At 44.3% G+C, this 26602-nt stretch overlaps 1 protein-coding gene across 1 annotated transcript in view; it reads left to right on the forward strand.

The window, feature by feature from the left end:
* Positions 1–23536, forward strand: part of LOC126548169 (nose resistant to fluoxetine protein 6-like) — an 82711-nt gene extending 59175 nt beyond the window's left edge. The window contains exons 4-16 of the mRNA XM_050196296.2: positions 2393–2504; positions 5523–5649; positions 7479–7603; positions 9020–9199; positions 10017–10110; positions 11063–11182; positions 13486–13654; positions 14324–14403; positions 16047–16169; positions 17931–18051; positions 21105–21300; positions 22142–22284; positions 23145–23536. Coding sequence (XP_050052253.1) covers positions 2393–2504; positions 5523–5649; positions 7479–7603; positions 9020–9199; positions 10017–10110; positions 11063–11182; positions 13486–13654; positions 14324–14403; positions 16047–16169; positions 17931–18051; positions 21105–21300; positions 22142–22284; positions 23145–23336 — 1782 coding nt within the window. The 3' untranslated portion in view covers positions 23337–23536. The remainder of the gene's footprint in view (positions 1–2392; positions 2505–5522; positions 5650–7478; positions 7604–9019; positions 9200–10016; positions 10111–11062; positions 11183–13485; positions 13655–14323; positions 14404–16046; positions 16170–17930; positions 18052–21104; positions 21301–22141; positions 22285–23144) is intronic.
* Positions 23537–26602: the final 3066 nt, after the last annotated feature.

Consider the following 26602-nt stretch of genomic DNA (forward strand, 5'->3'; position numbering starts at 1 on the left):
CTCAAGTTATGTCCGCCTCTTCGAGTAATCCAGCTCAAGGACCAGAATTGTACTATCTGCCAACACGTTATTTTTGAAAATTTTGTTATTCTGTAGAGCCTAAAAAAAAAAGAAGGCAACATCCGGTATGCATGTGCGTTTTGTTATCCTACAGTGTCAAGCAGGGTGTTAAAAAGGAAAAATGTACGAGGACGCCAGAAAGTGCAGACAATTCACCCACACACAGTGGTACTTTGAGCAAGTCTCTTTCCACCACCAAGCCGAGTTATAGTGTTCTCCAGCCATGTGACTTCGAGCACGCGAACCACCTGATTCGGAACTTTGTCTGTCGCGTGGCTGGCGAAAAGTACAGTAGAACCTCAGTAAACAGAAATTCTGAAACCAGGCGCCTAGCCTGGATATCTTTCCGCTGGGGGGGGGGGGGGGGGGGGGGGGAGGTGAGGTTTCATTATTTCCTGTTAAGTTTCCCATGCGATTCGTCCAAATTATTTCGGGGTCCCCCACTACGGCAGGCCTTATAATCAGATCATGGCTTTCGTTTTAGTTCGCGTTGATGCGAGCAGCAACATTAAGGTCAATTCGCTCTGTCGCTGCTGCTGCCGCGTTTCCTCACTCCAGCGTTTTGACAGCGAGTTTCCGTGGCCATCGAATGAGATGCGTTCATGTTTTCTTGTGCGCGCGTCACACCATGCTTGTTAATTTAGTTAATATGCCTATGTTTATAAGTTTCCATACGGCGGATATAACGACTATCCTTACTTGATGTAGCTGTGCACTAATTTGCTATCCCAATCGATGCTTCGCCTTTCGGGCGAAACTGCGACTCTTCTTCAACTAGCTTCTACAGTAACTTAGTTATACTCAACATTTCTGACAGCAGTATAAGAGGGCGTATTGCATATAACGCTGCACCCCGGCACACCTTTATCGGTAAACGGAACTCCTGCTTATCGGAACATATTTCACCGGTCCCTTGAGGTTCTGTTCAAATATATATATATATATATATATATATATATATATATATATATATATATATATATATATATATATATATATATATATATATATATATATATATAGTACACATACTGTGCCACTGTCCACCGTTGGGCACTCAACGATCTGCTCTGCGTGCTAGTATCAGCCGCTAAAAAGATAGACCGTTCTCGGAAGCAAAGATCCTCGGCCCTTGGCCGAAGAACGCACAAGGCTATCAAAGCGGTAATGCGCTTCTTTAAGGCAACTGCATGGACTATTCGAGCGCTTGTGACTATGTGAGCGAACATTCACCTACAGTTGCGCGTCCAATGACTCTCCTTCATTAGGAAGCTTTAGAAATATATCGCACTGAAGTGTCCTTGCGTACCCAAAGCCCCGCGTCATGGTTGCGTTGTTTCGAACTGCTTTTGCGTTCTTTTCTGCGCCCACGATGTAAAGCGTGTGCGCGCTTGCGTGTATGTGTGTGTGCGCGCGTCTGTATGCACATAGATGCCTTATATGAGTATGTGTGCATGCGTGTGTTTGCACGTATTTGTACGCGTGTGTGCTTGTGCATGCATGTATGTGCGTGTTTGTGCGTACTTGTATGTGCTTGTGTGCGTGTGTGTTTTTGCGTGCGCGTGCGTGTGTGTACGTGTGTACATGCCTGTGAGTGCGTGTTTGTGCGTATTTGTATGTGTACGTGTGTGTGCGCGTATGTGTGCGTGTGTGTGTGAGTGTGCATGCCTGTATGTGGGTCTGTGCTTGTGCGCGTGCGTGCGCGCATGTCTGTATGTGTGTGCGTGTTTGTATGTGTGTGTGTGTGCTTGTGCGCATGTGTTTGTGCGTGTGGGCATGCCTGTATGTGTGTGTGTGTTTGTACGCATGCATGTGTATGTGTGCGTGTGGGTGCTTGTGGGCGTGCGTGTGTATGGGTGCGTGTGCGTGTGTGTTTGTGTGTGTGTGTTTGTGTGTCCTCGTGGCTATACTTTTTGCTCAATACTACTCATTTCTCAAGAAGATAACGATCAATCAGCTCCGCTCATTTCGCAACCCTTGTCTTACACTGCATTGGTTTTGGTTTGTTTGTTCTTGCTCCGAGTATGTGGCCGTGATGTATCTAAATGTATCGAAATGTATCTCCTAAGTTGTTTTTTCATCCGCTTTAATTTCCATTAATTTATCGTTTCTTTATTTCATTTATTCACCGCAAGTAATTTCCCCTATGTTGTCCGTTGTGTCAGTGTTTGTTGGCTTCTTATGATATCTCCTAAGTATTCGAAATTTAGCGAATGAATGACGAAATAAGCTTTGTAGCCCTGCCACGGTGCCGTGACACCGAAGGCGTTCACACGTTATACTCAACGCACGTGCACAACCCCCCCCCCCCCTTTTTTTTTTTTTCGCGCAGAAAGGCGATCTCAAGGACGTTGCAGAGCTGATGGACGAATTCCCTGGCTTTCTGGGACTGTGCCTCCCGTCGGCGTGCACCGAGAAAGCAATCAGGGCCATCGGAGCTGGCGGTAGGTGCATGCGCCGCTGCTATTCGGGTGCGTCGCGAGCCCACGCGCTGCAGCCTGCCCGCCTTGATCCGCCGGCAAGCCAAAAAGACGACGCAGTCCGGGTCTTCCCGCACTTTGTCGTTTACGTGAAAAAAAAAATTTTTTTCCCCGTATTCGCATTGATAATGAAGTTCTTGTGCGGTAACTGTTCGTAGGATAATGTGCCAGCCAATCGTTATAGTGGACAATATTAGTGAAGGCGGCCGGCCTGTGACAAAAAAGATCTTACGAACAAAAGCTGTGTGAATGAGTCGTGAACACCACGACACATTTCCGTCGTGGTGTTCACCCCGGCGGCGGTGGAAAATCTGGCTGTTATCCTGCGGTCGAAAAAAATTTGCCCGTGGTGCATCAGCCTCAACACTGGTGACACAAAACTCTTTTTGGCCGTGATTACAGCGTGGTCACACCGTCACGGTACAGCGCAATATGGGCGTGCCTTCGAAACACAGAGAAAAAAAAATTAAATTATGGGGTTTTACGTGCCAAAACCACCTTCTGATTATGAGGCACACCGTAGTGGAGGGCTCCGGAAATTTCGACCACCCGGGGTTCTTTAACGTGCACCTAAATCTAAGTACACGGGTGTTTTCGCCCCCATCGAAATGCGGCCGCCGCGGCCGGGATTAGATCCCGCGACCTCATGCTCAGCAGCCCAACACCATAGCCACTGAGCAACCACGGCGGGTCGAAACACAGAGAATAAGTTGGAACCCCTATCGGCGTGTGTCACCCGCCGCGGTAGCTTATCGGCTTTGGCGTTGCGTTACTGTTAGCACGAGGTCGCGGGTTCGCTTCCTGGTCGCTGCGCCAGCATTTCAATGGGAAAGTGGAAGCTCGGGTGAGTTGATGATTCAATATCGACATGTCTGCACAGCGCCAAAAGACGAGGACACAAGATAGGACACAACACAGGCGCTGACCTCAACTAAGCTGTATTTGTGACACCGCCAGAACTATGTACTTCAGACATAGGAGCAAAAATTAGAATAAAAAATGTTTGCACGATGTCACACATCTCATGAAACCCTATCGCATCACAGCCAGATACTCCATTTCGTTTTTGGTGAGGGCGAGGGACGTCATGCTGATGCAAAGTGCATCCAGCCGCTTTATCTTGTCAGCTTCTATGATTTCACGCGTAAGCTGTTCGCGGTGTTTGGATCTTAGTTGAAGTCAGCGCCTGTGTTGTGTCCTATCTTCGGTCCTCGTCTTCTGCGCTGTGCAGACATGTTGATTTCGATGGGGACGAAATGCAAAAAAAAATATTTTGTACTAATATTTAGGTGTACGTTAAAGAACCCCGGGTGGTCAAATTAATCCGCTGTCTCACACAACGGCCTGCCTGATTGTATCGTGGCTTTGGCAGGCAAAAACCCAATAAATTAATTTAATTAATCGGTGTGAACTCTCAGGCTAACAAATCAAAAGCGACCAGGGCCTGAATAATGTGACGATTATATTCCAATGATATTCCTTTTCGTGCTTCGTCGGCGGCCCGAGCAACGCTTCGCACATGTTATCCGCGGTATCGCCCAATTATGAGCGAGTGGATGATAAAAAGGAATAGAATCAAGAGAAAGAAATCTTTACATTATACTGACCCAGAATGCGTTGTTGCGTCTTCGGCTTAGCAGCCTGCATTTGTGAAATGTTTAACCACTTTTCGAATGCAAAGCGTACATACATATCGGACTGCGTCACTCTTATATGCGAACAGGCTACAGGCCGGTTGCAGGTCGCACTCACGTGCGACTATATGCGTAACATGGGCCGTAGTCACGAAGCTGTTCGTTCGTAAATGTTGTTTACCATTGTCCAATCACCTTCTCTAATGATATGTCCAGCATCCCGATCACTTGTTTGTAGGTTGCTCTTACGAACAATTCTAGAATTGTTCTAGAACCGTTCAGCCAATCCCGCGGCCATGCCGGACATATTATCAGTAAAGGCGCTTGGTCAATGGCAAAAAGCTCTTAAGAACGAGGAGCGTTGTGAATTTGGCCCCAAACTGCCTTTTTCCATTGGCCGGCCGCCCTCGCTATTAATATATCCAGCAGCACGATTGGCTGGCATTTGCTCTTACGAACCGTTCTAGCATAAGAACTTTTTTTGTGAATACGGGGGCCCTAATTTTTGCACGGTAATCACGCGTGACCAGCCCTTCAGGGCATTGTCGAGCATGGCTAAAAGAACCATTATTTACTAGAACGAAGAGAAAACTATTTTTTTACGACTTCACATTTATTATATACGTCGATCTCTTGCGCATTTTTTTCTTAGTATATCCACATTTACCATAAGGTATCATCCGTGCATATCAGAAAATGAATAAAAGAAAGCCGCTGCTGATAACCGCACAGATAAAGTACTATGCATATATGCACTATATGTGAGAGTGATAAGACTTCTGTCCAATAAATTGATGCATCAAGCTCAGAACAACAACTTGGCGAGATAAGCAATATAATTATTTTAGGCAGATTACAAGTTGACAGCATGCTCAATGCTGTCATGATATATTATCTGCACTATAGGCAAGAACTTGCACATAAGCAAAGGATGAACAGCGTGCAACCAATTGCAGATGCACGCAACTTGTACGGCTGCCTACATTATTTTTCTTAGTCATTGCCCAAACCATCCGACTAGACTCCACACTTACGTCAACTTTCACAGCGAGCCTTTCCGAAGATCACTTTTCTAAGCTGTGACAATTATTTTATACAGCTAGTTCATAATTAATTCATAAGGAATGAGAAGGGACAAATTTGTACTACATCGTCAATGACGTGGTGTATCTGCGTTAGCGGGCATCATCATTGCGTGCCCAGTGGGTCACTGCCGTTTGATGTCGCCCCGTTCATGTCTCAACACCCCTTTATCCCAACCCCATTAAACATGTACGCAACCAAGATACCTCCTCCACGTTTAGTTTTACTCACATCAAAATCCTCCCTCCCCCCTCCCCTGTTTCAGTTCTGTATTACGTTTCGCAACTGGGTATGAAAGCACCGGACGTGAAGATGGGCATTGAATTAGCAGGATGCGTGACAAAGGACAACCTCAATACACATGAACAGTCCTCTACCTTGCTGGCTGCGTCGTAAGTATACTGCTTGACATTCCTTCAACAAAAAATTTGCATCCTGCTTTTTTTTACACGCTCCTTGGTACTAATTGACTGCCGTGGAACATAACAACGAGGTGCTGCCAAATGCTCAAAACAAAATTCAACTGTTCACCTCTCACATTCGCATAGCGAGTTGTGTGCATGGGGCTGCACTGGGCCTTGCGCATTCGGCGCAGTGGCCGGGAATATTTGGTTACCAATATATATATATATATATATTTTTTAATCGATGTGTGCTTGTTCAGCGGCCCTGCTATGGTGGCTATAGCATAGCCCTGCTCTATCTGCAGAGCGGTAGCACTAAAACTGACCGCGCGCTCTGGTGTGACGATCACGTGTTGGGCCGATACATTTGGCTTCAATCATGTTGTGCGATGCTCTTTTCCAATTATTTCCTTCCGCCATGGCTAACGCTACGATCGCTGTCAAATGCTCAAAGCATAATCCGTCGTTAGAAAATATACAGGGTGGTCATTTTTAAGTCTTATAGAATTTTTAAAAAATCGCGTGCGGCAGATAGCAGAATTCTTGTCCTTGAGCTGGATTATTCGAAGAGGCGGGCATTACTAGTACGAGAAATCGAAACGCATATTCAACTAATTAACAAAAAGGTCACTAATTACTTCTTGATTAATTACTTTACGGCACATATCGCAAGTTATTAATTGACGTAGCCGGTGAGCTTGCAAGACGCATCCACTTGAAATGAACTTCCAGAAGTTTTGAGATAGTATTTCCCAAAGTGTGGAACGAAATACATCGGCATTCCCGTTACTTTGGTGCTTAAATGCATAAATGAGCGTTTCGTTAAAAGAGTAAGTGGGACAACAGTGCATTTCTACGGCATCTTTGATGACGCATATCTCCAACCTGGCGTCATTCTGGAAATTAATTCCAAGTCGATAGGCCTTGTAAACCAACCGGCTACAATTCGTAAATTGCAGCTTGTGCCGTAAAGTAATTAATTCAAAAGATAATTAGTGAATCTTGTAATTAGCTCGAAATGTGTTTTGATTTCTCGCGCAAGTAATGCCCGCCTCCAAATAATCCAGCTCGAGGACTAGAATTATGTTATCTGCAACAGGCTATTTTCAAAAATTCCATATAACTTAAGATTGCAATCACTCTGTATGTGCCTAACACGTAACAATTCCGAGAAATAAGGACTCAAGATCTGCAGCGAGATCCATTGTTGTTCCAGTTAGCACTTTTTTTTATGTACAGAATTTTTTTTTCTGCAGTGCGAAAACACATTAACTGCAACAGCAATGCATTTTGCTACAGGTTTTGAGCTTGTGCGTCTCGAAACTAGGGCAAGGCACATACGAGAGGATAAAAATAGAGGGAGAGACAGGGAGGTTGACCAGTGTAAGTACAAGCTGGCTGTACCCTGTGCTGAGAGGCCCCCGAGTGAGGCACAGGGTTTGTATCAAGAGGTTATGCGTTGAGCACTGCGGGCTGGCTTCAATTCTGAAAATACAAAATGCCTTAAGGTTATCGATCAAGGAGGTAATTTGTGTAATATAGCTAAGTAATAATTGTAAATGGGATTATCGCACAAATTCTGATTTCCGCCACTGTTGTCAAGTTTGACCAGCAACAACTATTAGGTTTTTTTTTTTTTTTGTCGGATCTCTCAAATATCTGAAACAGCCTATATCTAAAATATCTAAAAATTCAGGCTTGAACACATGGTCTATGTTCGTCACGAAGAACTGCTCTCGACAACCGAAAAAAAAAAAGGGGGGGGGGGGGGGGGGCAGGATTTCATTTACAACTGTCGTTCTGCTGTTGCTTTACAGAATCATTGTCGGCATTCTGCTCGTACTAGTCGTCTTGGGAACACTAGTGGACGCCATGTTCCTCATGCTGGTCAACAGAGAGTTCGCCGCAAAGGAAATAGTCAAGGCTCATTCTTACGAAATCAGTGAGTATATACAGGCAACTGTGACTACTCTAGAGTTCATCATTAAAGGATGATTCAGAACGGCTGCTAATTGGCAGTTTTAAAGAGTGCAAACAGCCAATCGCCACTTTCCGCTCGTTCCTTGTTGCCAGTGTCTAGTACCTACTTCTCTATTTTTATTTTCTAAGGAAAATCTGTTTCCTTGAAAAGAAACCAAAGATACGTCCCAGCGCATTTAGGCTGTAAACTATTCTGACTATAACTCATTCAACGGTATGGAAGAATAATTTGGAGGAAAGATGATAGTGAGAGTAAAGAATAAAGATAAACAACCGTAAACGTTTTGTTTCTTGTAGGAAATCGGATGCACGCAGTGCGAGACACATCTTTAGCTAAAGTCTAGTGCCGAGGTTCCAAGGGAGAGTAAAACCTAAACATTTAGACCCAATCAAATCACGAAGTGGACCCTCAAGGAGCCTTTCTGTTTTGGTTAAAGATCGTTGACAAAAAAAAAAGGAAGCATTGCGGCCAATAGACTTGCTTTCCTTGCAGGAGTGGCACGGAGGAGAGATTACCAGATCAGACCCGCGTAAATGCAAAGTTAATGGCCGGATACGGTAACGTTACCTAGTAAACTAGGTAAACTTTTAAACTTTTGCCTTGATTTTGTAACTCCCCTTACACAATGCCCCCATAGGGCCTGTAAGGTATTTTAAATAAATAAATAAATAAATAAATAAATGAATAAATAAATAAACAAACTGGATCCGAATTCACGAAGCTTTTGTTCGTAAATGTTATTTGCGATTGGCCGGTAGCCTTCGCTAACTAGTATGTCCAGCATCAGGATTGGCTATAGCATTTGCTCTTACGAACAATTCTAGCCTAAGTGCCTTTTGTGAATGCGAGGCCTGAAAACCACTGAAATGCTGTGCTAGTCGCTTCGTTCGTCATGCTCCTAGCTTTCTTTGGCTCATCGCGCCATTTTGCGTGGACGGCTGTCTGGCCGAGTATAAACTGAGCCGATCCCAAAAAGAGGGTCGAATCAGCGCTATATGCCGATCTCGGCGACAGTGTAATCAAAGGTGGTAACTTGGTGGGCCGATCATGATACTAATGCAGCACACGTCTCCTCGCAAAGGCTTTATGGTGTGGCTCGTAACGCGAGCCGATCACGGAGGTAGTGCGACGTCACAGCACGCCTCGTATATAGCGTTAACCAGCAGAGCTAACCAGGAAGTGACGTCAGCGTCATATCTCACCAGGGAAGCTATCGCTTGACTTGCGCAATCACCCTCCGACGGCTTCCACCCATATCTTTTTTTCTTCCATGCCTTCAGTGCATCCTACTCTGCTGAACTGCCAACCAGCCAAAACTACCAGAATCATTCATTCGCGTTACTAGCACTCGCCTCTCTCTATCTGACACGTGCGCAGATGCGGAGAACCACTACGTGCAAGTGCTGCGCGCGTTCTCGGCCTACCGCAACTTCCGCATGCTAATGAGCGGCCGCCGCGGCAGCAAGACGCTTGCACCCATGGCGGGCATCACCTCCATGAGCTTCGTCTGGATCATCATCGGCAGCACACTCATACTCAGGCCTTTCAACCTCTCAGGTATTTCCGGCGCTACATTTGCGTAGAGCGAACGGGAAATGCAAATGACGTTCGCATAGAAATCCACCCGAATGACATTGGCTCCCGCATTTCGATCTGTTTCCTTTCTTTCTTTCTTTTTTTTTTCTTTTGAAAAGCTGAGTAACAACATACTACCTGTTCACTCTATCTGTGCACTGTTCGCGCAACAAAGTCAAAACGCGCGTTCATAGCCTAGACGAGCGCATAGAAGGGCTAAAAGTGCCAATCCCTTCACCTTCTCAAACAAGGCATCGTGGGAGGGGCGCAGATTTACCTGGTAACTTCTCGTCTCCTGTAGAGCTCACAGATAACTACGAATAGCTGGAAATTCGGAACAGCCTTATGTTCGTTGGAGGGGTCAAGTGCAGAAGTCAACGAAATGGCTCCTGCATTTGAGACGGTTCTTCCAACTTTGCAGCTGTAGCGAACATCGAGGTAACGTGAGCGGTTGAACGCACCGAAGGACGAGAGAGAAAAGTATGTTTGGGGGGAAGGGCACTGCTGGAAGGCTATAGCCTCCTCCAGCCCCTCTCCTTCCACACACCCATTATGGGTCGTCCGGCACGTTCTCTAGGCAGACACAAAGACGCGCTTAATTAGTTCGCACTGCTGGTGTTGCGCTCTCGAACAAAGCGAGCGCAGTACGGCAACTGACACACAACTCCTCCTATCACTCGCTCTCTGACATCACCGCGCTAACCTAAAAGTAAAAACGCGACAGCGTAACGATGTTTCTGCACTTCGGTTCTGTAAAATGCGCTACAAGATGGCTCGCGTGCGCCGCACTGATTCGCAGGAAACCTGAAGTCGTTGAGAGAGGTCCTGAACGATCCTCCGATCCAGTTCGCCATCAACAACTCCTTGGCGATTGACGCCATTGCTACAGTCATGTGAGTACAAATTGAGGCGCGAGACTGCTTCGTGCGCTCCGAGTTTTTTTGCGTGCTGCGAATCGACGCAAGTAACGTCCACATAACCGCTGTGTACAAGAAAATCCTGCAGTCAACTTGGCAACATTTTTCACTGTTTTCCTGGTTACAGCACGAATGATTCACTTGAACAATGCACCAGGTATTTAGGTGCTACGTGTTTTTCACTATCACAAGTCTCAATAAATGCGTTGATAGGTGTTGCTGTCGTCCCTTTTCGAGACAGCTGCGAGGATAACCTGCGTGCGGAGCAGCGCGACACTGATCAGTCGAAATGCGTTGGATCTCGGGCCAAAGAGACCCTGCAAATTTCACCGAGACTCGCAGATATGTTTGATACATACGCCGGTGCAATTTATCGGGTATACCAGTAGAGTCTTTATATGATATTTCGCACCAATTAGAGATAGACTCGTTAGCATCACGGCTACCCCTTTGTGTGTTTTGTGTGAGATCCGACAAGTAGCAGGGGCTGGTGGTTTCCTCTGCAGCATATAGGACGTACTGATGCACATATGGCCGCCACCGCTGCGGCAGCATTTTGATGAGGGTGAAATGCAGAAAAAAAAGAAAAGGAAAAACAAACGCCTGTGTACCGTGTGCACTGAGTGCACGTTAAAGAACCCCGCGTGGTCAAAATTAATCTGTAGTGTCCCCCTACTATGGCGCGCCTCATAGTGAGATCGTGGTATTGGCACGTAAAACCCCAGAAAAAAAATATTGCTTACACCAGCCATGTTTGGCACGTGAAACCCTAATTGTAATCTAATTTAAATGCACATACTTTTTTTTTCGTTTCGTTCACAAAATGTACCGTGTTTCGAATATAACCCTACAGCGTAAGCTCTCTGATCGATATTCCTCCGGTTCATTTCTCCTTCACTGACCCTTTTTTTTTTTTTCCTCCTTCCAGTGCCATTTCCATAGCGTACAACATTGTGCGATCTGTGCGTCGCTGTGGAAGCCAAGAAGACTGTGGCGCCGGGAGGTACTTCCGATGCGCCCTCACAGCTACCAAGTACTTCTTTGTCGGGTACGCTTTATTTTATTCTTAAGAGGAAGCTTTAGCTCGGGGGCTCCGATCTAAATACATGTAAAAGGAGAATTCGTTTTTCTCGGCAACCACTGTACCAAATTTGACGGGGTTTGACGCATTTAAAAGAAAAACTTAAAATCTAGTGACTGTTTGTTTCGAATTTTCGATTTAGGCTGTCAATTTTTTATAAATATTGGCAAAAATCGCAAATTTTCAGAAAACGAAACTATCAAGTTTAGAACTCCGTAACTCAGCAAGAAAAAACGATATCGCAATTCTGTGAATTGTATCTGATAGCACATCTAAAGCGGACAAATTTGACATCTTACACATGAATCTCAAAAATTTTATTAATATATAATTACAACTTTTGCAGAACCCTCGTAAACAACGTAACAAATTCACGTAAGATGCAAAATGACTCATCAAATTTGTCCGCTTTGAATGATCTAACGGATGCTGTTTACAAAACCGCGATATCTGTTTTTGATGCAGAGCTATAAATTTGTAAACTTCGTGCTTCTATTTTTTTCAAACGGTGAAATATTTGAAAATCTCTTGAACAAAATTCAAGCCCTAAATCAAAATTCCGCTTCCAACAGTCACTAGAATTTAACTTTCTCTCTCAATTGCAACAAATTTCATTGAAATCGGTTCAGGGGTTATCTCAGAAAAACGTTTTTGCGTTTTTACATGTATTTGAATAGGCCGCGTCGGAGTTGGGCCCGAGCTAAAGCTTCCTCTTAAGAGGAAGCTTTAGCTCGGGTGCTCCTATCTAAATACATGTAAAAAGAGAATTCGTTTTTCTCGGCAACCACAGCACCAAATTTGACGGGGTTTGTTGCATTTAAAAGAAAAACTTAAAATCTAGTGACTCTTGGTTTCGCATTTTCGATTTAGGTCGTCAATTTTTTATTAAAAATTGGCGAAAATCGCAAATTTTCAGAAAACGAAACTATCAAGTTTACAACTCTGTAACTCAGCAAGAATAGGTGATATCGCAATTCTGTGAATTGTACCTAATAGCACATCTAAAGCGGACAAATTTGACATCTTATACATGAATGTCAAAAAATTTATTAATATGTAATTACAACTTTTGCAGAACCCTCGTAAACAACGTAACAAACTCACGTAAGATGTTAAATGACATATGAAATTTGTCCGCTTTGAATGATCTAATGGATGCCGTTTACAGAACCGCGATATCTATTCTTGATGCAGAGCTATTAGTTTGTAAACTTCGTGCTTCTATTTTTTTCAAACTTCTGAAATTTTCTAAATCTCTTTAACAAAATTCAAGCCCTAAATCAAAATTCCGCTTCGAACAGTCACTAGAATTTAACTTTCTCTCTCAAAAGCAACAAATTTCATTAAAATCGGTCCAGGGGTTATCTCAGAAAAACGTTTTTGTGTTTTTACATGTATTTGAATAGGCCGCGTCGGAGTTGGGCCCGAGCTAAAGCTTCCTCTTAACGCGAAAATAATAACTATACGAGCCATATTTCATTGTCATTTCCTTTATCCTTAAGCGCTCAGAGGGTGTTCTAAACACAAAGGGAGGGGGAGGTACGTGTGCATTCGCTGTGTTCTGACAGCCAGACCCAAAACGGAAGATAGACAGGAAGAGAGAACAAAGCTAATATGTTTATTCAAGCGAATGGACGGAGAACATATATTGGTCTGGGGACATACACGTGCTGTCCCACAACAGAACACAAGCGATCATGGCCCAGGGACGGAAACAACGTAGTCTGGCAGCCGACTCTGGTTTGTGACGCGGAATAGTCGTTATGCGATCTTGGAGAACTGGCATAGCTGCAAACAATACACAGAGACAGAACGTATACAACGCCGTGCAAGTGCCTGCGTGCGCGTGCGCGTGTATGTATGTACGTATGTATGTATGTATGTATGTATGTATGTATGTATGTATGTATGTATGTGTGTGTGTATGTATGTATGTATGTATGTATGTATGTATGTATGTATGTATGTATGTATGTATGTATGTATGTAGGTATGTATGTAGGTATGTATGTATGTTCGTGTCATCTTTTTGTTTTTGTTGCGCTAGCAATCTAAGCTCCTATGTCCAATTCCACAGTCGTAAAAATGTCTGTGGCGATGAGGCAGCATGTAATGGAGTTGATATGGGCAGAAGAGAAATGTTGAAAACCCTTCATCCCCGCAGCTCGCAAGCAAAAAGAGTGGCAGCCAAATTTTTCGTTACTAACAGACACCCTTCGCCAAATACCTCTGTGCTGATAGAGAAATGTGACTTCGTTTTGTATTTGCAGGCTGCTGCCAGCGTATGTGTTGCTATTACTAGTGATTAATGCCAAGTTCCCCACCCTGGGCAACGGGCCATCATGGGCCATTGAAAGCAAAAAATACTTGGCACAGTGTGAAAAGAGCTGGCAGTGGAACGTGCTTTTCATCAACAACTTCTTCCCTACAAAAGAGCAGGTAAGGCGGGGAAGTTTCCTTGTGAAGATCAAGTGAATCACACAAACAATCAACAATCACTTTGAGCCTTACGATAGGTTTAGTAATTAAGCAAGAAGCCAAACGTGGCCCGCAGAAGTGGCCCGCAGAAGTGGATCACATATATATATTATTTTTTTCGGAGCATGAGCATGGCATAGAAGAAAAGAAAAACACTAACCCGAGAGCTTGTGCTGGTTTTCTCCTTGTAGAATTTTTGCACTAACAATATTTGAGAAACCCGGACGTTGTTGTCGTGTATAGCGCAAAGTACAATCTCACGCATTTTTATTCTTAATGGATGAATTCTAGGGCTTTACGTGCCGAAACCACGACTTGATTATAAGGCACGCCGTAGTGCGGGAATCCGGATTAATTTTGACCACCAGGGGATCTTTAACGTGCCCCCAATGCACGGGACACGCGCGTTTCTTGCATTTCGCCGCCCATCAAAATGCGGCCGCCGCGGCCGGGATTTGATCCCGCGACCCCGTGCTTAGCAGCGCCACACCATAGCCACTACCCCACCACGGGGGGTAGTTTTATACGTAAAGCCGCGCATTTGATTATTTTGATCTGAACGACAAATTTACATTTTGCATTCAACCTTTCGTTCTTTCTTTCGTCTTCTTTTTCCTTACCCTTTTTCAGTGCATGCCTCATACCTGGTTCCTGGCCTTTGTCTTTCAAGCTTTAATCTTCAGCATTGCAATGGGATTTCTCCTCATACGGTGAGCATTGCGTATATTTCGAGACTTTGCGAACGGAAGAAAGCTGGTCATTTGATGGCGTTCGGTAGCCGAGCGGTATAACTTAGACGTTCAGAAAGTAATTAGCAGAGCAGAAACGTATATCAACAGTTCACGCAGCGATGATTTTATGATGGATCGCGAATTGCACTTGCGTGAGAAAAAAAAATCTTCGTACGTCTTCGTCCCAAAAACGTTATTTCGGTACAACTCCTTGTAAGAGCAGGTAAGTCATGCAACCAATCGCGATGTTGCGCATATCATTAACGAAGGCAGTTGGCAAATAACAAACATCACTTACGAATGAAAAGCTTTGAGAATTCGGCATTAAGCTTTGCGTTCCCAAATGCTGTTTATCATATCCTGCTGTGTTGACATATCATATGTGAATTGTACCCCCCCCCCCCCCCCTATGTAATGCCTTTCGAGGCCTTTAGGGTATTCAAAATAAAAAATGAATAAAAAATCATTGGCCGGCTGCCTTCATTAGTGTGCCTAACATGGCGATAGGCAGGTAGCTGCTCTTGCGAGTAGTTTAAGCGTAAGAACATTTTTTTGTAAATACGGGCCCTCTTCTTAAGAGCGTTCCCTCATTGGCAGACATTCAGGCGCCTGCCAGTGATGATAGCGATCGGAATGATGGAGAGGCTGTTGTTACTGTGAAGTTTTCTTAATACGAGCCCAGGGCCCTTGTTTGCAAAACAAGGACTTGCGCTATAGGACTGTTCGTAAGAGCCTGCTGATCGTGATTTCAGACATATTTAATTGTTAACGAAGGCGCCCGCCCAATGGCAGACCACTCTCACGAACGAAAATATTTGTGAATTCGACCACAGTTACGTAAAATCCAAAGTGCTGTGTAACGCGGCGGGCCGCATTCGTTTATCACTTTGGCCAATTTCATCGCGCCTAAAGCTGCAACTCAAAGAAATTCAACTAGTTCGCCTCCTGTAAGATGTGCACTGCTCAGTACTGATGTGGTGTCAATGAGAGAGAGAGAGAAAGAGAGGGAATACAAAACAAGAGAAAATGAAGTGGTAATGAATATGTAAATAATATAATAATTCACTGTGCATGGACAGCGTAAACGCAGCACTATAGTCAAACTGTGCAAGTGACAAGTGCTGCCGCCGAGTGATGCTTGCTTAGTTTTACGGAATCTTTCCTAACTCGTCGCATGGCGGAAAACGGTGAATCAAATTATGATCCCCTAATACGTTTCTCAGTGATTGATTATTACGCAGCAGGCGTTCCTAAATTTCCGAGACCCTTTTGCCTAAGATAAATCAATGCTGAGATTCGAGTTTGTCAGCGCAAGGTCTCAAGTCAACTTGCGCAACAAGATCATGAATCCAGAACTGCGAGTATAGCGATTAACTTCCTGCCAATATGTCGCTCTGTGTTTGCATTTACTTATGGAACTTTTTATTATTATTATTATTATTATTATTATTATTATTATTATTATTATTATTATTATTATTATTATTATTATTATTATTATTATTATTATTATTCCAGTGACATTTCTTTCGTTCAGTGCTGCCTTATTCGGCTTGATTGTTTGGATGCCAGCGTTTCCTAAATATCTTATATTAAACACGAATACTCGCTCCTCGTTTCAGGTTGCCCAAGTTTGCGATGGCTGCACTGGGAGTATGCATTTTTGCATGTTCGGTGACAACTTTTGCGATAAATAACGCCAACGACCTGGGACCTACGGCCTTGCTCCGCGAGTACAGACCAGGGTAATGATCGTGTATTTGACTTCGTTATTTCGTCGGATATGCGCACTTGCATACGCTGCTAAAATACATTTTACAGGCATTGCCCAGGGAGGACTTGCCCCTTTCGTAGAGCCACTTGAGGCTGCTCTGAATATAGGCTCGTATTCTCGTAGTAATTAGTACGTAGTAGCGTTTTGCAAAAAAAAGAAAAAGAAAATTAAAGAGGTTCCGGCCACTCGCGATAATGAACATATTATTAGCCAAGTCAAAGGAGAAAGAAATGGTCCTTCACCCGACGGTGTAACACGACTATACACAAAGGAAACCCATACAGCGGGCTTCTCGGAAAGAAAGCTTCGCGCGAAGAAACGATTGGCCCTTGTCGTAGGAATCGAACCCGGGGACAGCGCATTTTCTTGGGCTGCCGCTCTTCTAACTAGGAGAGTAGCAAGTGTGCAGATAAAAAAAGAAAAAAAAAAACTAGTTGCTTATAGCGCCACAACTCCACCATATCGGTTGGCAATTGACGTTTCGTCGTGAAAATCGACCACGCTCGCGAACGAGCGACTGGGTATGCGAGAGGCGACATGGCGACGTTGTCACACCATTACCGGAACGCAAGGAGGATTACTAGTTTAGCGGTTCTGCAGCTGTCCAGCCACCACTTTGATGTTGGCCTTAAACGCATTCTTCTTTTTTTTTAGACTGAGCAATCAACGCGCCCTGTACTATAGCTCTTAAAAAAGCTCGTCGTGGCCCGCTTAACGGGGATAATAAGAAACAGGGAAACCGAAGTCAGGGGACGCTATCGACCAGCCGTAAAAAAGAACGCGAATAAAATACAAAAGAACGGAAAAGGCTTACGACGGAGCTTGGATTTTCGGGTAGGCAAAGCAGCTCGGGGACGTTATTTCTAAAGCTTCCTAATACCAGCCGCCGTTCAGTGCTTCCGAACAAGACATCGCTAGTACCGAAACCCGCGGCAGAATATATGTTGTGCGACGTTCAAAACATCAATAAAGTATTCTAGCATAGCGTTACCGTTATGACGTTACCGATAAATCCTGTCACCGACTGCACATTCGCAATATTTGTGTCACCTTGACGTGGTTTGGGTGGAGTCGAACGGTGTAGCAGAATTCCTAGGTATACTTTGTGGCGCGAAATACATTTCTTGAAAAGGGACAGAAGAAAGGAAGACAGTGAAGTGCCAACACTGACAGTTGGTGCTTAACTGTCTTCCTTTCTTCTGTCCCTTTTCAAGAAATGTATTTCGCGCCACAAAGTATACCTAGGAAACCTAAGCACCAACTTGCCCAAGAAAAAGTCCTTTTGGTGTAGCAGAAGCCTTGGCGGTATACAACGGTAACGCTATGCTAAGATGCTCTATTGTAAGGCAAAAGTCATACACCTAAAGTAGTACGAAGCTACGAAAGAAAGTACCGGGCGGTTTAGAGCTACGGCCTGACTTAGAGAGAGGTACGCTGTAATCTATGTTTTCTGATAAATAAGTGTGACCGGAGGGTATACAACGAAGCCGAGACTTTTCAGCTAGCCATCAGTGAAATATCGCCCCTGAGTTCGACAAAGAAACTTCTTTGGGGAATCACTACATATGTCAGAATAAGCAGCCTGTCGTAATGGGTTTAGAAAGAGAGTAGGTAACGTTATATTCAGATATGCGTATTTATAGTCTGTGAAGAAAAAAGAAACACGTTTGTCTTGCATCACCCGAGTACCTTTTTTTTTCTTTTTCTTTTTTTGCCTCTCATACCATTTCAGCTCTCGTCACGCCTATCATGACTCAATCGAAATAAACTTCTACACGCGGGGAGGACCGTTCTGCATTGGACTGATCGTCGGATACCTCCTCGCCATCAAGCCGAAGCTGAGGCTTAACAAGGTGAGTCACTGGAAGCAACTGGGGCGTTGGGATCTTCATTTTTATTTTCTTTCGTTTTCTCTTTTTTCTTAATGCCGTTCTGTTCTTTTTTTTTCCTAGTTTCTAACTTTTTACAGTGAGCATACATGATGTTATATTATGTATTGTTAGAAAAAAAAAGAGCACTCGGCATCGATCTTATTGCCGACGTGTGCTTCCAACATATTTTACAAAAACAACTAAAAAAATAAAAAGCTCAAATTTGCCTCTCTTTTGAATCAAGGTAATACGCCGCGAGAAGCCTTTAATCAACGTCATCAGATGTTGGACTATCTTAGCATCGTGTGCGCTGCAAGGAAGCCTTGTAGAATGAGGCCATAGTTTCTGCGGAACATGAGGGAAGACAGTTTGTGGACAGAAGACCAAAATGCCGCGATACCCTGACCTCTATCGCATGCGCTACGAAAAAAAAAAAAAACGAAAACAAAGAGAAACGGAAAACCATTTTAGACTGGTACAGGTTATCCTACATCAAAACTCCTCACTTAACACATCTTCAGCGGAAAAGGGAAGAAAATTCAGGTTCTGAGTTCCTTGAATGCCGCGCCACAACTGGGACGCTTACGATGTTATTGTGACGTGACGGATTTCGTTGTATGTTCGCGTATTCCCGCACTCTCTGAGCAGGAAATACCCGCCAAAGCTGGCAGGTTGAGCCTCTGTTTCCGAATCCAGTGCAATGTTTTCTTATTTTACTCTTTTTTTTTTCGTTAGCAATTACGTCCAAGCAAAAACTGCCAGAAGGTATGACATCACAGTGAGCTTATGCGATAACTTCAAAAGTGCCTCGAGCGGCCAGTCGCGCGGCAATCTTGCGTGTATTCGCAGGCTACTTTCACGCTCGGAAAAAAAAAAAACTTTATGTAGCACGTATTGAGCAACAGAAAGCTGTATCGGGAGTTTTTTATTGCTCTACAATTTTTTCATTGATATTTTTCATCTAATTATAATATTTGATAAGTTTATTAAATTAATTAAGGTTAATTATCTAATTAGGTGGAATGCAAAAAATAATCTGAGCGTCTCCAGGCGACGGTAAACAACGTTACCTTGGTTCTGTCCAGGCACGTGGAATTTGCATATTCTTAAAGTGTGGCTCGAGTTACGTGGGATACCCTATATATAGTTTGACCATGTATACGAGGTGCTACCCAGAAGTGCCGGAAATTCAGTCATTGAAAAATATGTGTCCACCATAACGCCTAATCAGCACTGTCTCCTTCAAGGTAGTCCCCTTGAGCATGTGTACACCGACCCCAGCGTTTCTGCCACGATTCCATGCATTCGTGGAACTCTCCAGGCGACAGTGTGTTGAGGACCGCCTACAATTCCGACTGGATCTCTTGAGCAGTGTGAAACCGACATCCTTTCAGCCTCAGCTTCAACTTTGGGAACAAGAAAAAGTCACAAGGGGCGAGGTCAGGTGAACAGGGTGGGTGCGGAACTACTGTGATTTGTTTGGATGTCAGGAACTGTCTAACAAGGAGAGATGTGTGAGCGGGCGCGTTGTCGTGATGAAGGTGCAGCATCTGTTCGCCACTTAGCAGTCTCGGTGCAAACTTTGCAAAAATGCACCTTATGTTCAACACATCCGACAAAATTTGCTGAACGATGCCTTACGATTGTCCTACAATGTCGCAGTCATCCTTCATATTTAGCCTGCGATTTCCAAGGATAGCCTTACGAACTTCCGCTATCGTTTCCGGGGTTGTGCTTATTCGCGGGCGTCCAGAACGTTCATCGTCGTCAACACACATTCGACCCGCTTTGAAGCGTTTCTTCCATATAAAAAAACGTCCTACTTTGGCTCATGGCTTCGACCCCAAAAGCGTCATCTAGCACGATGACTTTCTGCCGCAGTTTTGCCAAGTTTAAAACAAAACTTGATGCAAATCCTTTGCTCCTTGAAGCCTGCCATATTGGTTGCTAAGAAATGCGCCAAATCAGTGAAACATTGCGTTGCAAAACAACACATCGCTGAACAATACTTCTTAGATGCAAGTCGTTCAGCACACTGATCCGCAAGGCTAACGCAAGGCGTACTGCTAGCCACATCTAACGGCGGAAACGTGTAGCACACTCAGTTTGCCCGCGCTTTTCAAATTCCCGGTACTTTTGGGTAGCACCTCGTTTATATAGACGTACACAGTGCACTTATATGAAAAGGAGCACGTGCAGATCCGCGTTCAAATGATGACTCTTGCAGACACCCAAGTTCTAATCTCATTTTCTGCTACCTGCAACGCAGCTCTCGTAAAGAAGAATCAATCTCGCGGCCACCATTTACCCGATTTCACCGCAATAATTATAAAAGATTACGAGAGTATAAGTGAACACAAATCTATCGTTTTCTTTCGTGTTAGTGCAACTCGGGTGCCTCTCTAATACGTGCATCATGTGCTTGGTATAACAAAACGCCGCTGTACAGGGGGGACAGAGAGGAAACTGTTGTATTAAGCCATTTTTTTGGGCTGAGAAATTTCGAGACTAAGTCTGTTCCTGTGCGTAGGAAACTTACCGGGTATCCGTAGGTTATAAAAACAAGAAGGCGTCACTGTACGTTTCTGCATATATTGATAAGCTATTTTCAAGAATCTTGCGCGCCCAATCTAGTTTCTTTTTATAAATAATTAATTCAAACAATTATTCGCTCCTTTCTTACCACTCATTTACCTTTAAGATTGCAGTCTTTGTCAACGTGGCTTGCAAAATGGTTCATGCGCGACGCCGTAGCGAAGGAGGATCCAGCCTAATTTCTACCACCTGCGCCTAAGTACACGAGTATGCTTACTTTTTTTTATTCATTTAGTCTCAATCGAACCCGCGACCTCGTGCTTAGCAGCAGAACGCCATAGCCACTGAGCCATCGTGGCGGCTGCATGTCACGTGGCTTTATTGTATTTGCATTTCTTTTTCTCCATTTTTTTTTTTTTTGTGTGTGTGCAAGAAAGTACTGTTGTTGCCGCTAAGGTTTCTCCGAAGGCCCATTGCAAACGCGCGTGTCCACATCGCAGTGGGCCGCGTTCGCCGGCTGGATACTGTCCCTGGTGACCGTGGTGGCCATCACCAACATTCCCTGGTTCTGGAACAAGGAAGGCCGCCGCATGCGACCCGGCGGCACCGAGTACGCAATCTACGACGCCTTCCACCGGATACTCTTCTCGGTGGCCGTCGCCTACATCGCGCTGGCCAGTGCCTGGGGCAGCGGAGGTACGGACACGGCGTGCGTGCACGTATACCACGCTATACATCGCGCTAACGTTTCTTCGCGCGTGTCAGCACCTTTATTCCGTACTCGGGCATCGGCGCACCGTCGATGAGTCGAATGGATTCATAATCAGCGGACCTTTCTACGTTAGGCTGCGCTCAGAGGATGCAGGGCCGTTATGATAGTGATAGTTTATTAGAAATGTGTGCGATTCTCCCAATCTGATGTGAGCGTACCAATAGATGACTAGACCATGTTTCCACTGGTGATGCCCGTCGTGACGCAATTTCTATGAAGTTCTACGAAGCATGCGCCAATTAGCCCAACAACAAGTTTTACTGCCAAGCTGCGCGACTATGACTAACATTAGTTACGTAGCACGAGTCTGTTGTCATTTTCACCTTCTTTATTTTTGTTTTTGTTTTTTTCCAGAGTAAAATTTGGGACTGTTTGCGTTAGCCGGATCTAAGGAGGCCTAGCTTCTCTTTTTTTTTTTTCTTCTTCTTCACATCAGTTAAAAAAAAAAAACGAAACGATTGTAACAGACTATGCTTTCGTAACGATCTCCGGTTCACGGCTTAACTATAAGTCAAAGACGCGGTGGCGTCAACTACACAGCTGCTGCGGCTACGAATGTAGCGCGAATTCAGCTTAACTTTCACTACGGGCGAACGACTACACGGACAATATCTATCGCGTCGCAGCCGTCGAGCTGGCATGCCGGCACGTAGAGTGCAGTGACGCAGCCTGAAGCAGAAAAAGAGCTGCGTTTGTGCTGGCTGTTCGCATATTGGGAGGCCCGCTGTTTACCACGATATTTATTTTCTTTTTTTTTTTTCGTAGGAGTCATCAGGGTGTTCCTCACATGGTCTGGTTGGCTTCCCATCAGCCGGCTGTGCTTCGTTATCTACATTTTGCATCCATTCCTAATCTTCTATTTCAACGGAACGACGCGCGGTGTGATCTTCTACACAGTCAAGCTTGCGGTAAGGCCTACATCCATGTATAACGACTAATCAGAGTGGCGCACTTCGCAAGCGCCGAACAGTCTGACCGCTTACGGTGTGGCCAGACCTTGTAGTCTGCGACTCCAAAGAGTTTCTGTGAGATACTACATACAGCTTTTTCTGAGAACCTCCACGCTTCTATAGCCACGTGGAGCGAATAATTCAGCCGATCGAATCGCAGTTCACACAGTATAACGAGTCGCCGCGTTCGTAAAGCTTGACTTTCAGCCTCGGGGCGTTTTCCTCGTTGCACGGCGGTCGCGCCCTCGCACTCAAGATAGCGATGAAAGTGATAACGAGACTAGAGCTCGTGCCAATGACAAATCGATAACGGTGCTTCTACGCGACAGAAGTTGAAATACGGCCTCAGATTTTCTTCGAAGTCGCATCACTGTGTTCTGAGGTCATATACCGGCACAAGTTAACATCATGATAGATTTGCTTAGGGTTTAACTATACAGCGCTGCCTGAAACTAGGTATATAATGACTTCACTTCCAGTCAAACCAGCAGCTCTAACGGGATATAATTGTTCAGCTTCTTTTATTTCTTGGCAGTTTTGCTGCAGGCAGTGTGATGCACACGCGCTCACATATGCACGCTCCAGTGCAGTCTTTTTTTTTTTTTTTTTTTTTTACGCGGTGACGCATGCTATATAGCTTCCAAATACATGATTTACAGCGAGGCTGTCTCGGTCACTCTGCAGGCGAGCCGTTAGCGCGGTTCCTGAGAGCGACCGGCGCGTTAATCCGATTCAGTTGATGACGCGAAAAATGGAAGACATACCGCAATAATTCGTGGTTTTAGCTTTACTTAATTATTATTTTTCCCCCTTTCCAGATGGAAGAACTTCTTTGGAACGTGATGGCGTGCATCATAGTGAGCATACCTGTGCACCTCCTTCTCGAGGCGCCGTTTATTCGTCTAGGGGAGCAGTGCTCTCAGAAAGAAGACGAAGATTCGGTTTGCGACTCTATGGACTCTATGGACATTGCTCTGCAGGAGAAAAACGCCGCCTCCAAGTACAGCTGATGCTTCCAAGAGACGGACTTGGGCGTGATTGTGCAGTGTGTGCTCCGGCAGTCGCGGGCCGTTGTTGCTTTCAGTTGGGATAGAAATACTCAGATGTTATCGTTCGACGGCATTCCTGTTTCCCGGCAGTGAGAAGGGAAACGCCGAAGGGAACAACTTGTACCAGTATGGATCGACAATAAATCAACACACGTACTGTTTTCTTGTTGTCAGGCTGTGAATGTGAATGCGTGGCTCAAACAGCAGACCTTAGTTTACTCTTTTTTTTTTTCCCAAGCGCGTGCGCAGTAAAAATTCTCCTTTTCTTTCATTATCATACGCATATGGAGATGCCGGGTTTAAAAGTACTGAAGTTGCCTATACGGTGTCTTCATTAAAGGTCACGAGACATGCCCATCATGGTCGTATTTTCTCTAGGGCAAAAAAAAAAAAAAAAATCACGAGAATAAAAGTTTAGGTATGTAGGTGGTGCACATTATTTGCCACAACAACGTCCAATTCAAGCATAATTCTATTTCGCTCGCGCTAAAAATATCGCGCAGGAATCAAATTTTGCAATCTATACCGGGTGTTTCAGCGAACACTTTCAAAATATTTTAAAAATTTCCTGTGACAAATAGCACAATTCTAGGTGCATCAGCCGGTCTACTCGAAGAGGCGGACATTACTTGCACAACATATCGAAATGCACAAGCGACCACTTAACAAAAATTCACTAATCAGGTTTCTAAATAATGACCTTATGGCCCATATATTGCAAGTTAAAAAGTCTAGCCGGGGAGCTGGCAATGCAGATCCACATCGAACGAATTCTCAGGATGACACCAGTTTCGAGATATTAATTCCCGATCTTTGCGGAGAAATGCATCGGCGTTCCAGTTACTTTTGGGCTTGAATGCACAAAACAACGCGAAGTGGAACGCCAATGCATTTTTACCGCAAGTTTGACGGCGCATATATCGTCAATGGCGTCATCCACACAATTCTATTCAAGTGGATATGCTCTGCAGTCTCACCCGCTAGAATTCATAAACTCCAATATGTGTAATAATGTAATTAGTTGGAAACCTAATAATTATTTTGTTAATTAGTCGATTATGCATTTCCGTGTTTTGTGCATGTCCGCCTCTTAGAGTATACCTGCCAACACACAGCTTTCCTGCTATCTCTCATTTTCCAACAGTCACTCGATACGACATGTGTGCCAGAAGATTGGAGATCCGCTTATGTAATGCCGGTATTTAAAGCTGGTGACAGATCCGTTCCTAATAATTACAGGCCAATTTCACTAACATCGATATGTTGCAAGGTACTCGAACATATATTATACACTAACATTATGACCCATACTAACCAGAACAACTTGCTTCATAACAACCAACATGGCTTCCGCAAACATTTATCGTGTCAGACGCAGTTATTTGAGTTAATAACGGACCTTCATCAAGCAATCGACTCTTCCTTCTACATTGACTCCATTTTTATTGATTTCACTAAAGCCTTTGATCGCGTGCCTCATAACCGCCTGATGATAAAAATACGCAACCTGCAGCTGGACCAACGTACTACGCAGTGGACCAACGCATTTCTAACAAACCGCTTTCAGTCAGTTAAGTTAGGGAGCTTCTTATCAAGGCGTACAGGTGTTGCTTCAGGAGTTCCCCAGGGTTCGGTGCTGGGTCCACTACTTTTCTTAATATATATTAATGACATTACGTCGAACATAACATCAACAATACGGCTATTTGCAGACGACTGCGTAATTTACCGAGCAATATCGAGCCCTTGCGACATCATTGCTCTCCAGACTGACCTTGATGAACTAACTCATTGGTGCGCCAGGTGGCAAATGGTTATTAACGCAGACAAAACTAAGCATCTCAAGTTTACTTCCGCTGCTAACACAAGTCCTAATGCCTACACAGTTAATAATACTATCATTGAAACTGCAGTGTCGGTAAAATACCTCGGTGTAAATTTTACTTCTAATTTATCCTGGAGCACTCATATTGAACTGATTACTACCAAAGCCTTAAAAAAACTTGGCCTTCTTAAACACCGACTACACCAAGCCAACCAGGATACAAAACTTCACGCATTCAACATGCTAATCAGGCCTGTGATAGAATACGCGTCAGTGATCTGGAACCCTCATTATACGTATCTTATTAACATGTTGGAATCTATACAAAACAAGGCTGCACGATTCATCCTTTCCCGTTACACTCGGCATCAAAGTGTAACATCACTGGAAATAACGCTCCATCTCCCGCCTCTGGCCATGCGCAGAAAATTCAGCCGTTTATCTTTTTTCCACACTCTCTACCACAAAAACACACCATTCGCAAGTTCACATCTTCTTCCGGCGCCGCACACATCGGCTCGTGTAGATCACATGAAGAAGACTAAACCCATTTTCGCTCGAACAGAACGATTCAAATACTCACCTTTGGTCCTGGCTATCGAAGAGTGGAATTCGCTTCCTTCTAGCATTGCGGCTATCGCTGAAAAATCATCATTTCAAACAGCTCTTTGGTCATATACTTAGAAAATTCCAACGTAAAATGATGTACGTCTTTCTTTTTTCTTTTCTCTATTTTTTTTTTTGTGCGTGCTGGCCGTATCGTTCCGTGAAATGTTAGATGCCATGCCATGACTTGTGGAATTTGCTACATGTGCATTTTTCCAGATCCTGTTCCTAGCCATTTTTTTCTCTTAAAATCTTGTACCTGGCTTGTTAACTTGTTTATTTCTGTCTTCAGCCGTTTATAACCTGTGTTGTATATTTATAAGTTTTCTTTGATGAATCCCCCCCTATGTAATGCCCTCATGGGCCCTTAGGGTATTGAAATAAAATACCAGCTCATGCATCTAGAATTCTGCTATCTGCCACAGGCAATTTAAACAAATTTTTAAAGCCTTCGCTGGAACACCCTGTATATCCTTTATTTAATAACGCATTTGGCACTTATACATCTATACCTTATACGACCTTATACGTCTATAGGGCGGACTCTCCATGCGATCAAGTAATAAGCGCGACCAAAACCACCGCGCGCGAGAGATCGCGTGCGTGTAATGAAAACCGGCGCAATTGCCGAGATTCCCATCGATTCCCGCCGCAAGCGTCTCTGTACAGAGCCGTTCTCTCTCAAAATCACGATAAACACTGCTCGGCTATTATTAGGAGCAACGACGGTGTCCACGAAAAAGAACTGGCACCACGGACTAACCAATCAAGCAAATAAGACTTCATCGCCGCGCTC

This window comes from Dermacentor andersoni, chromosome 1 (assembly GCF_023375885.2).
Source record: "Dermacentor andersoni chromosome 1, qqDerAnde1_hic_scaffold, whole genome shotgun sequence".
Classification (NCBI taxonomy): Eukaryota; Metazoa; Arthropoda; class Arachnida; order Ixodida; family Ixodidae; genus Dermacentor; species Dermacentor andersoni.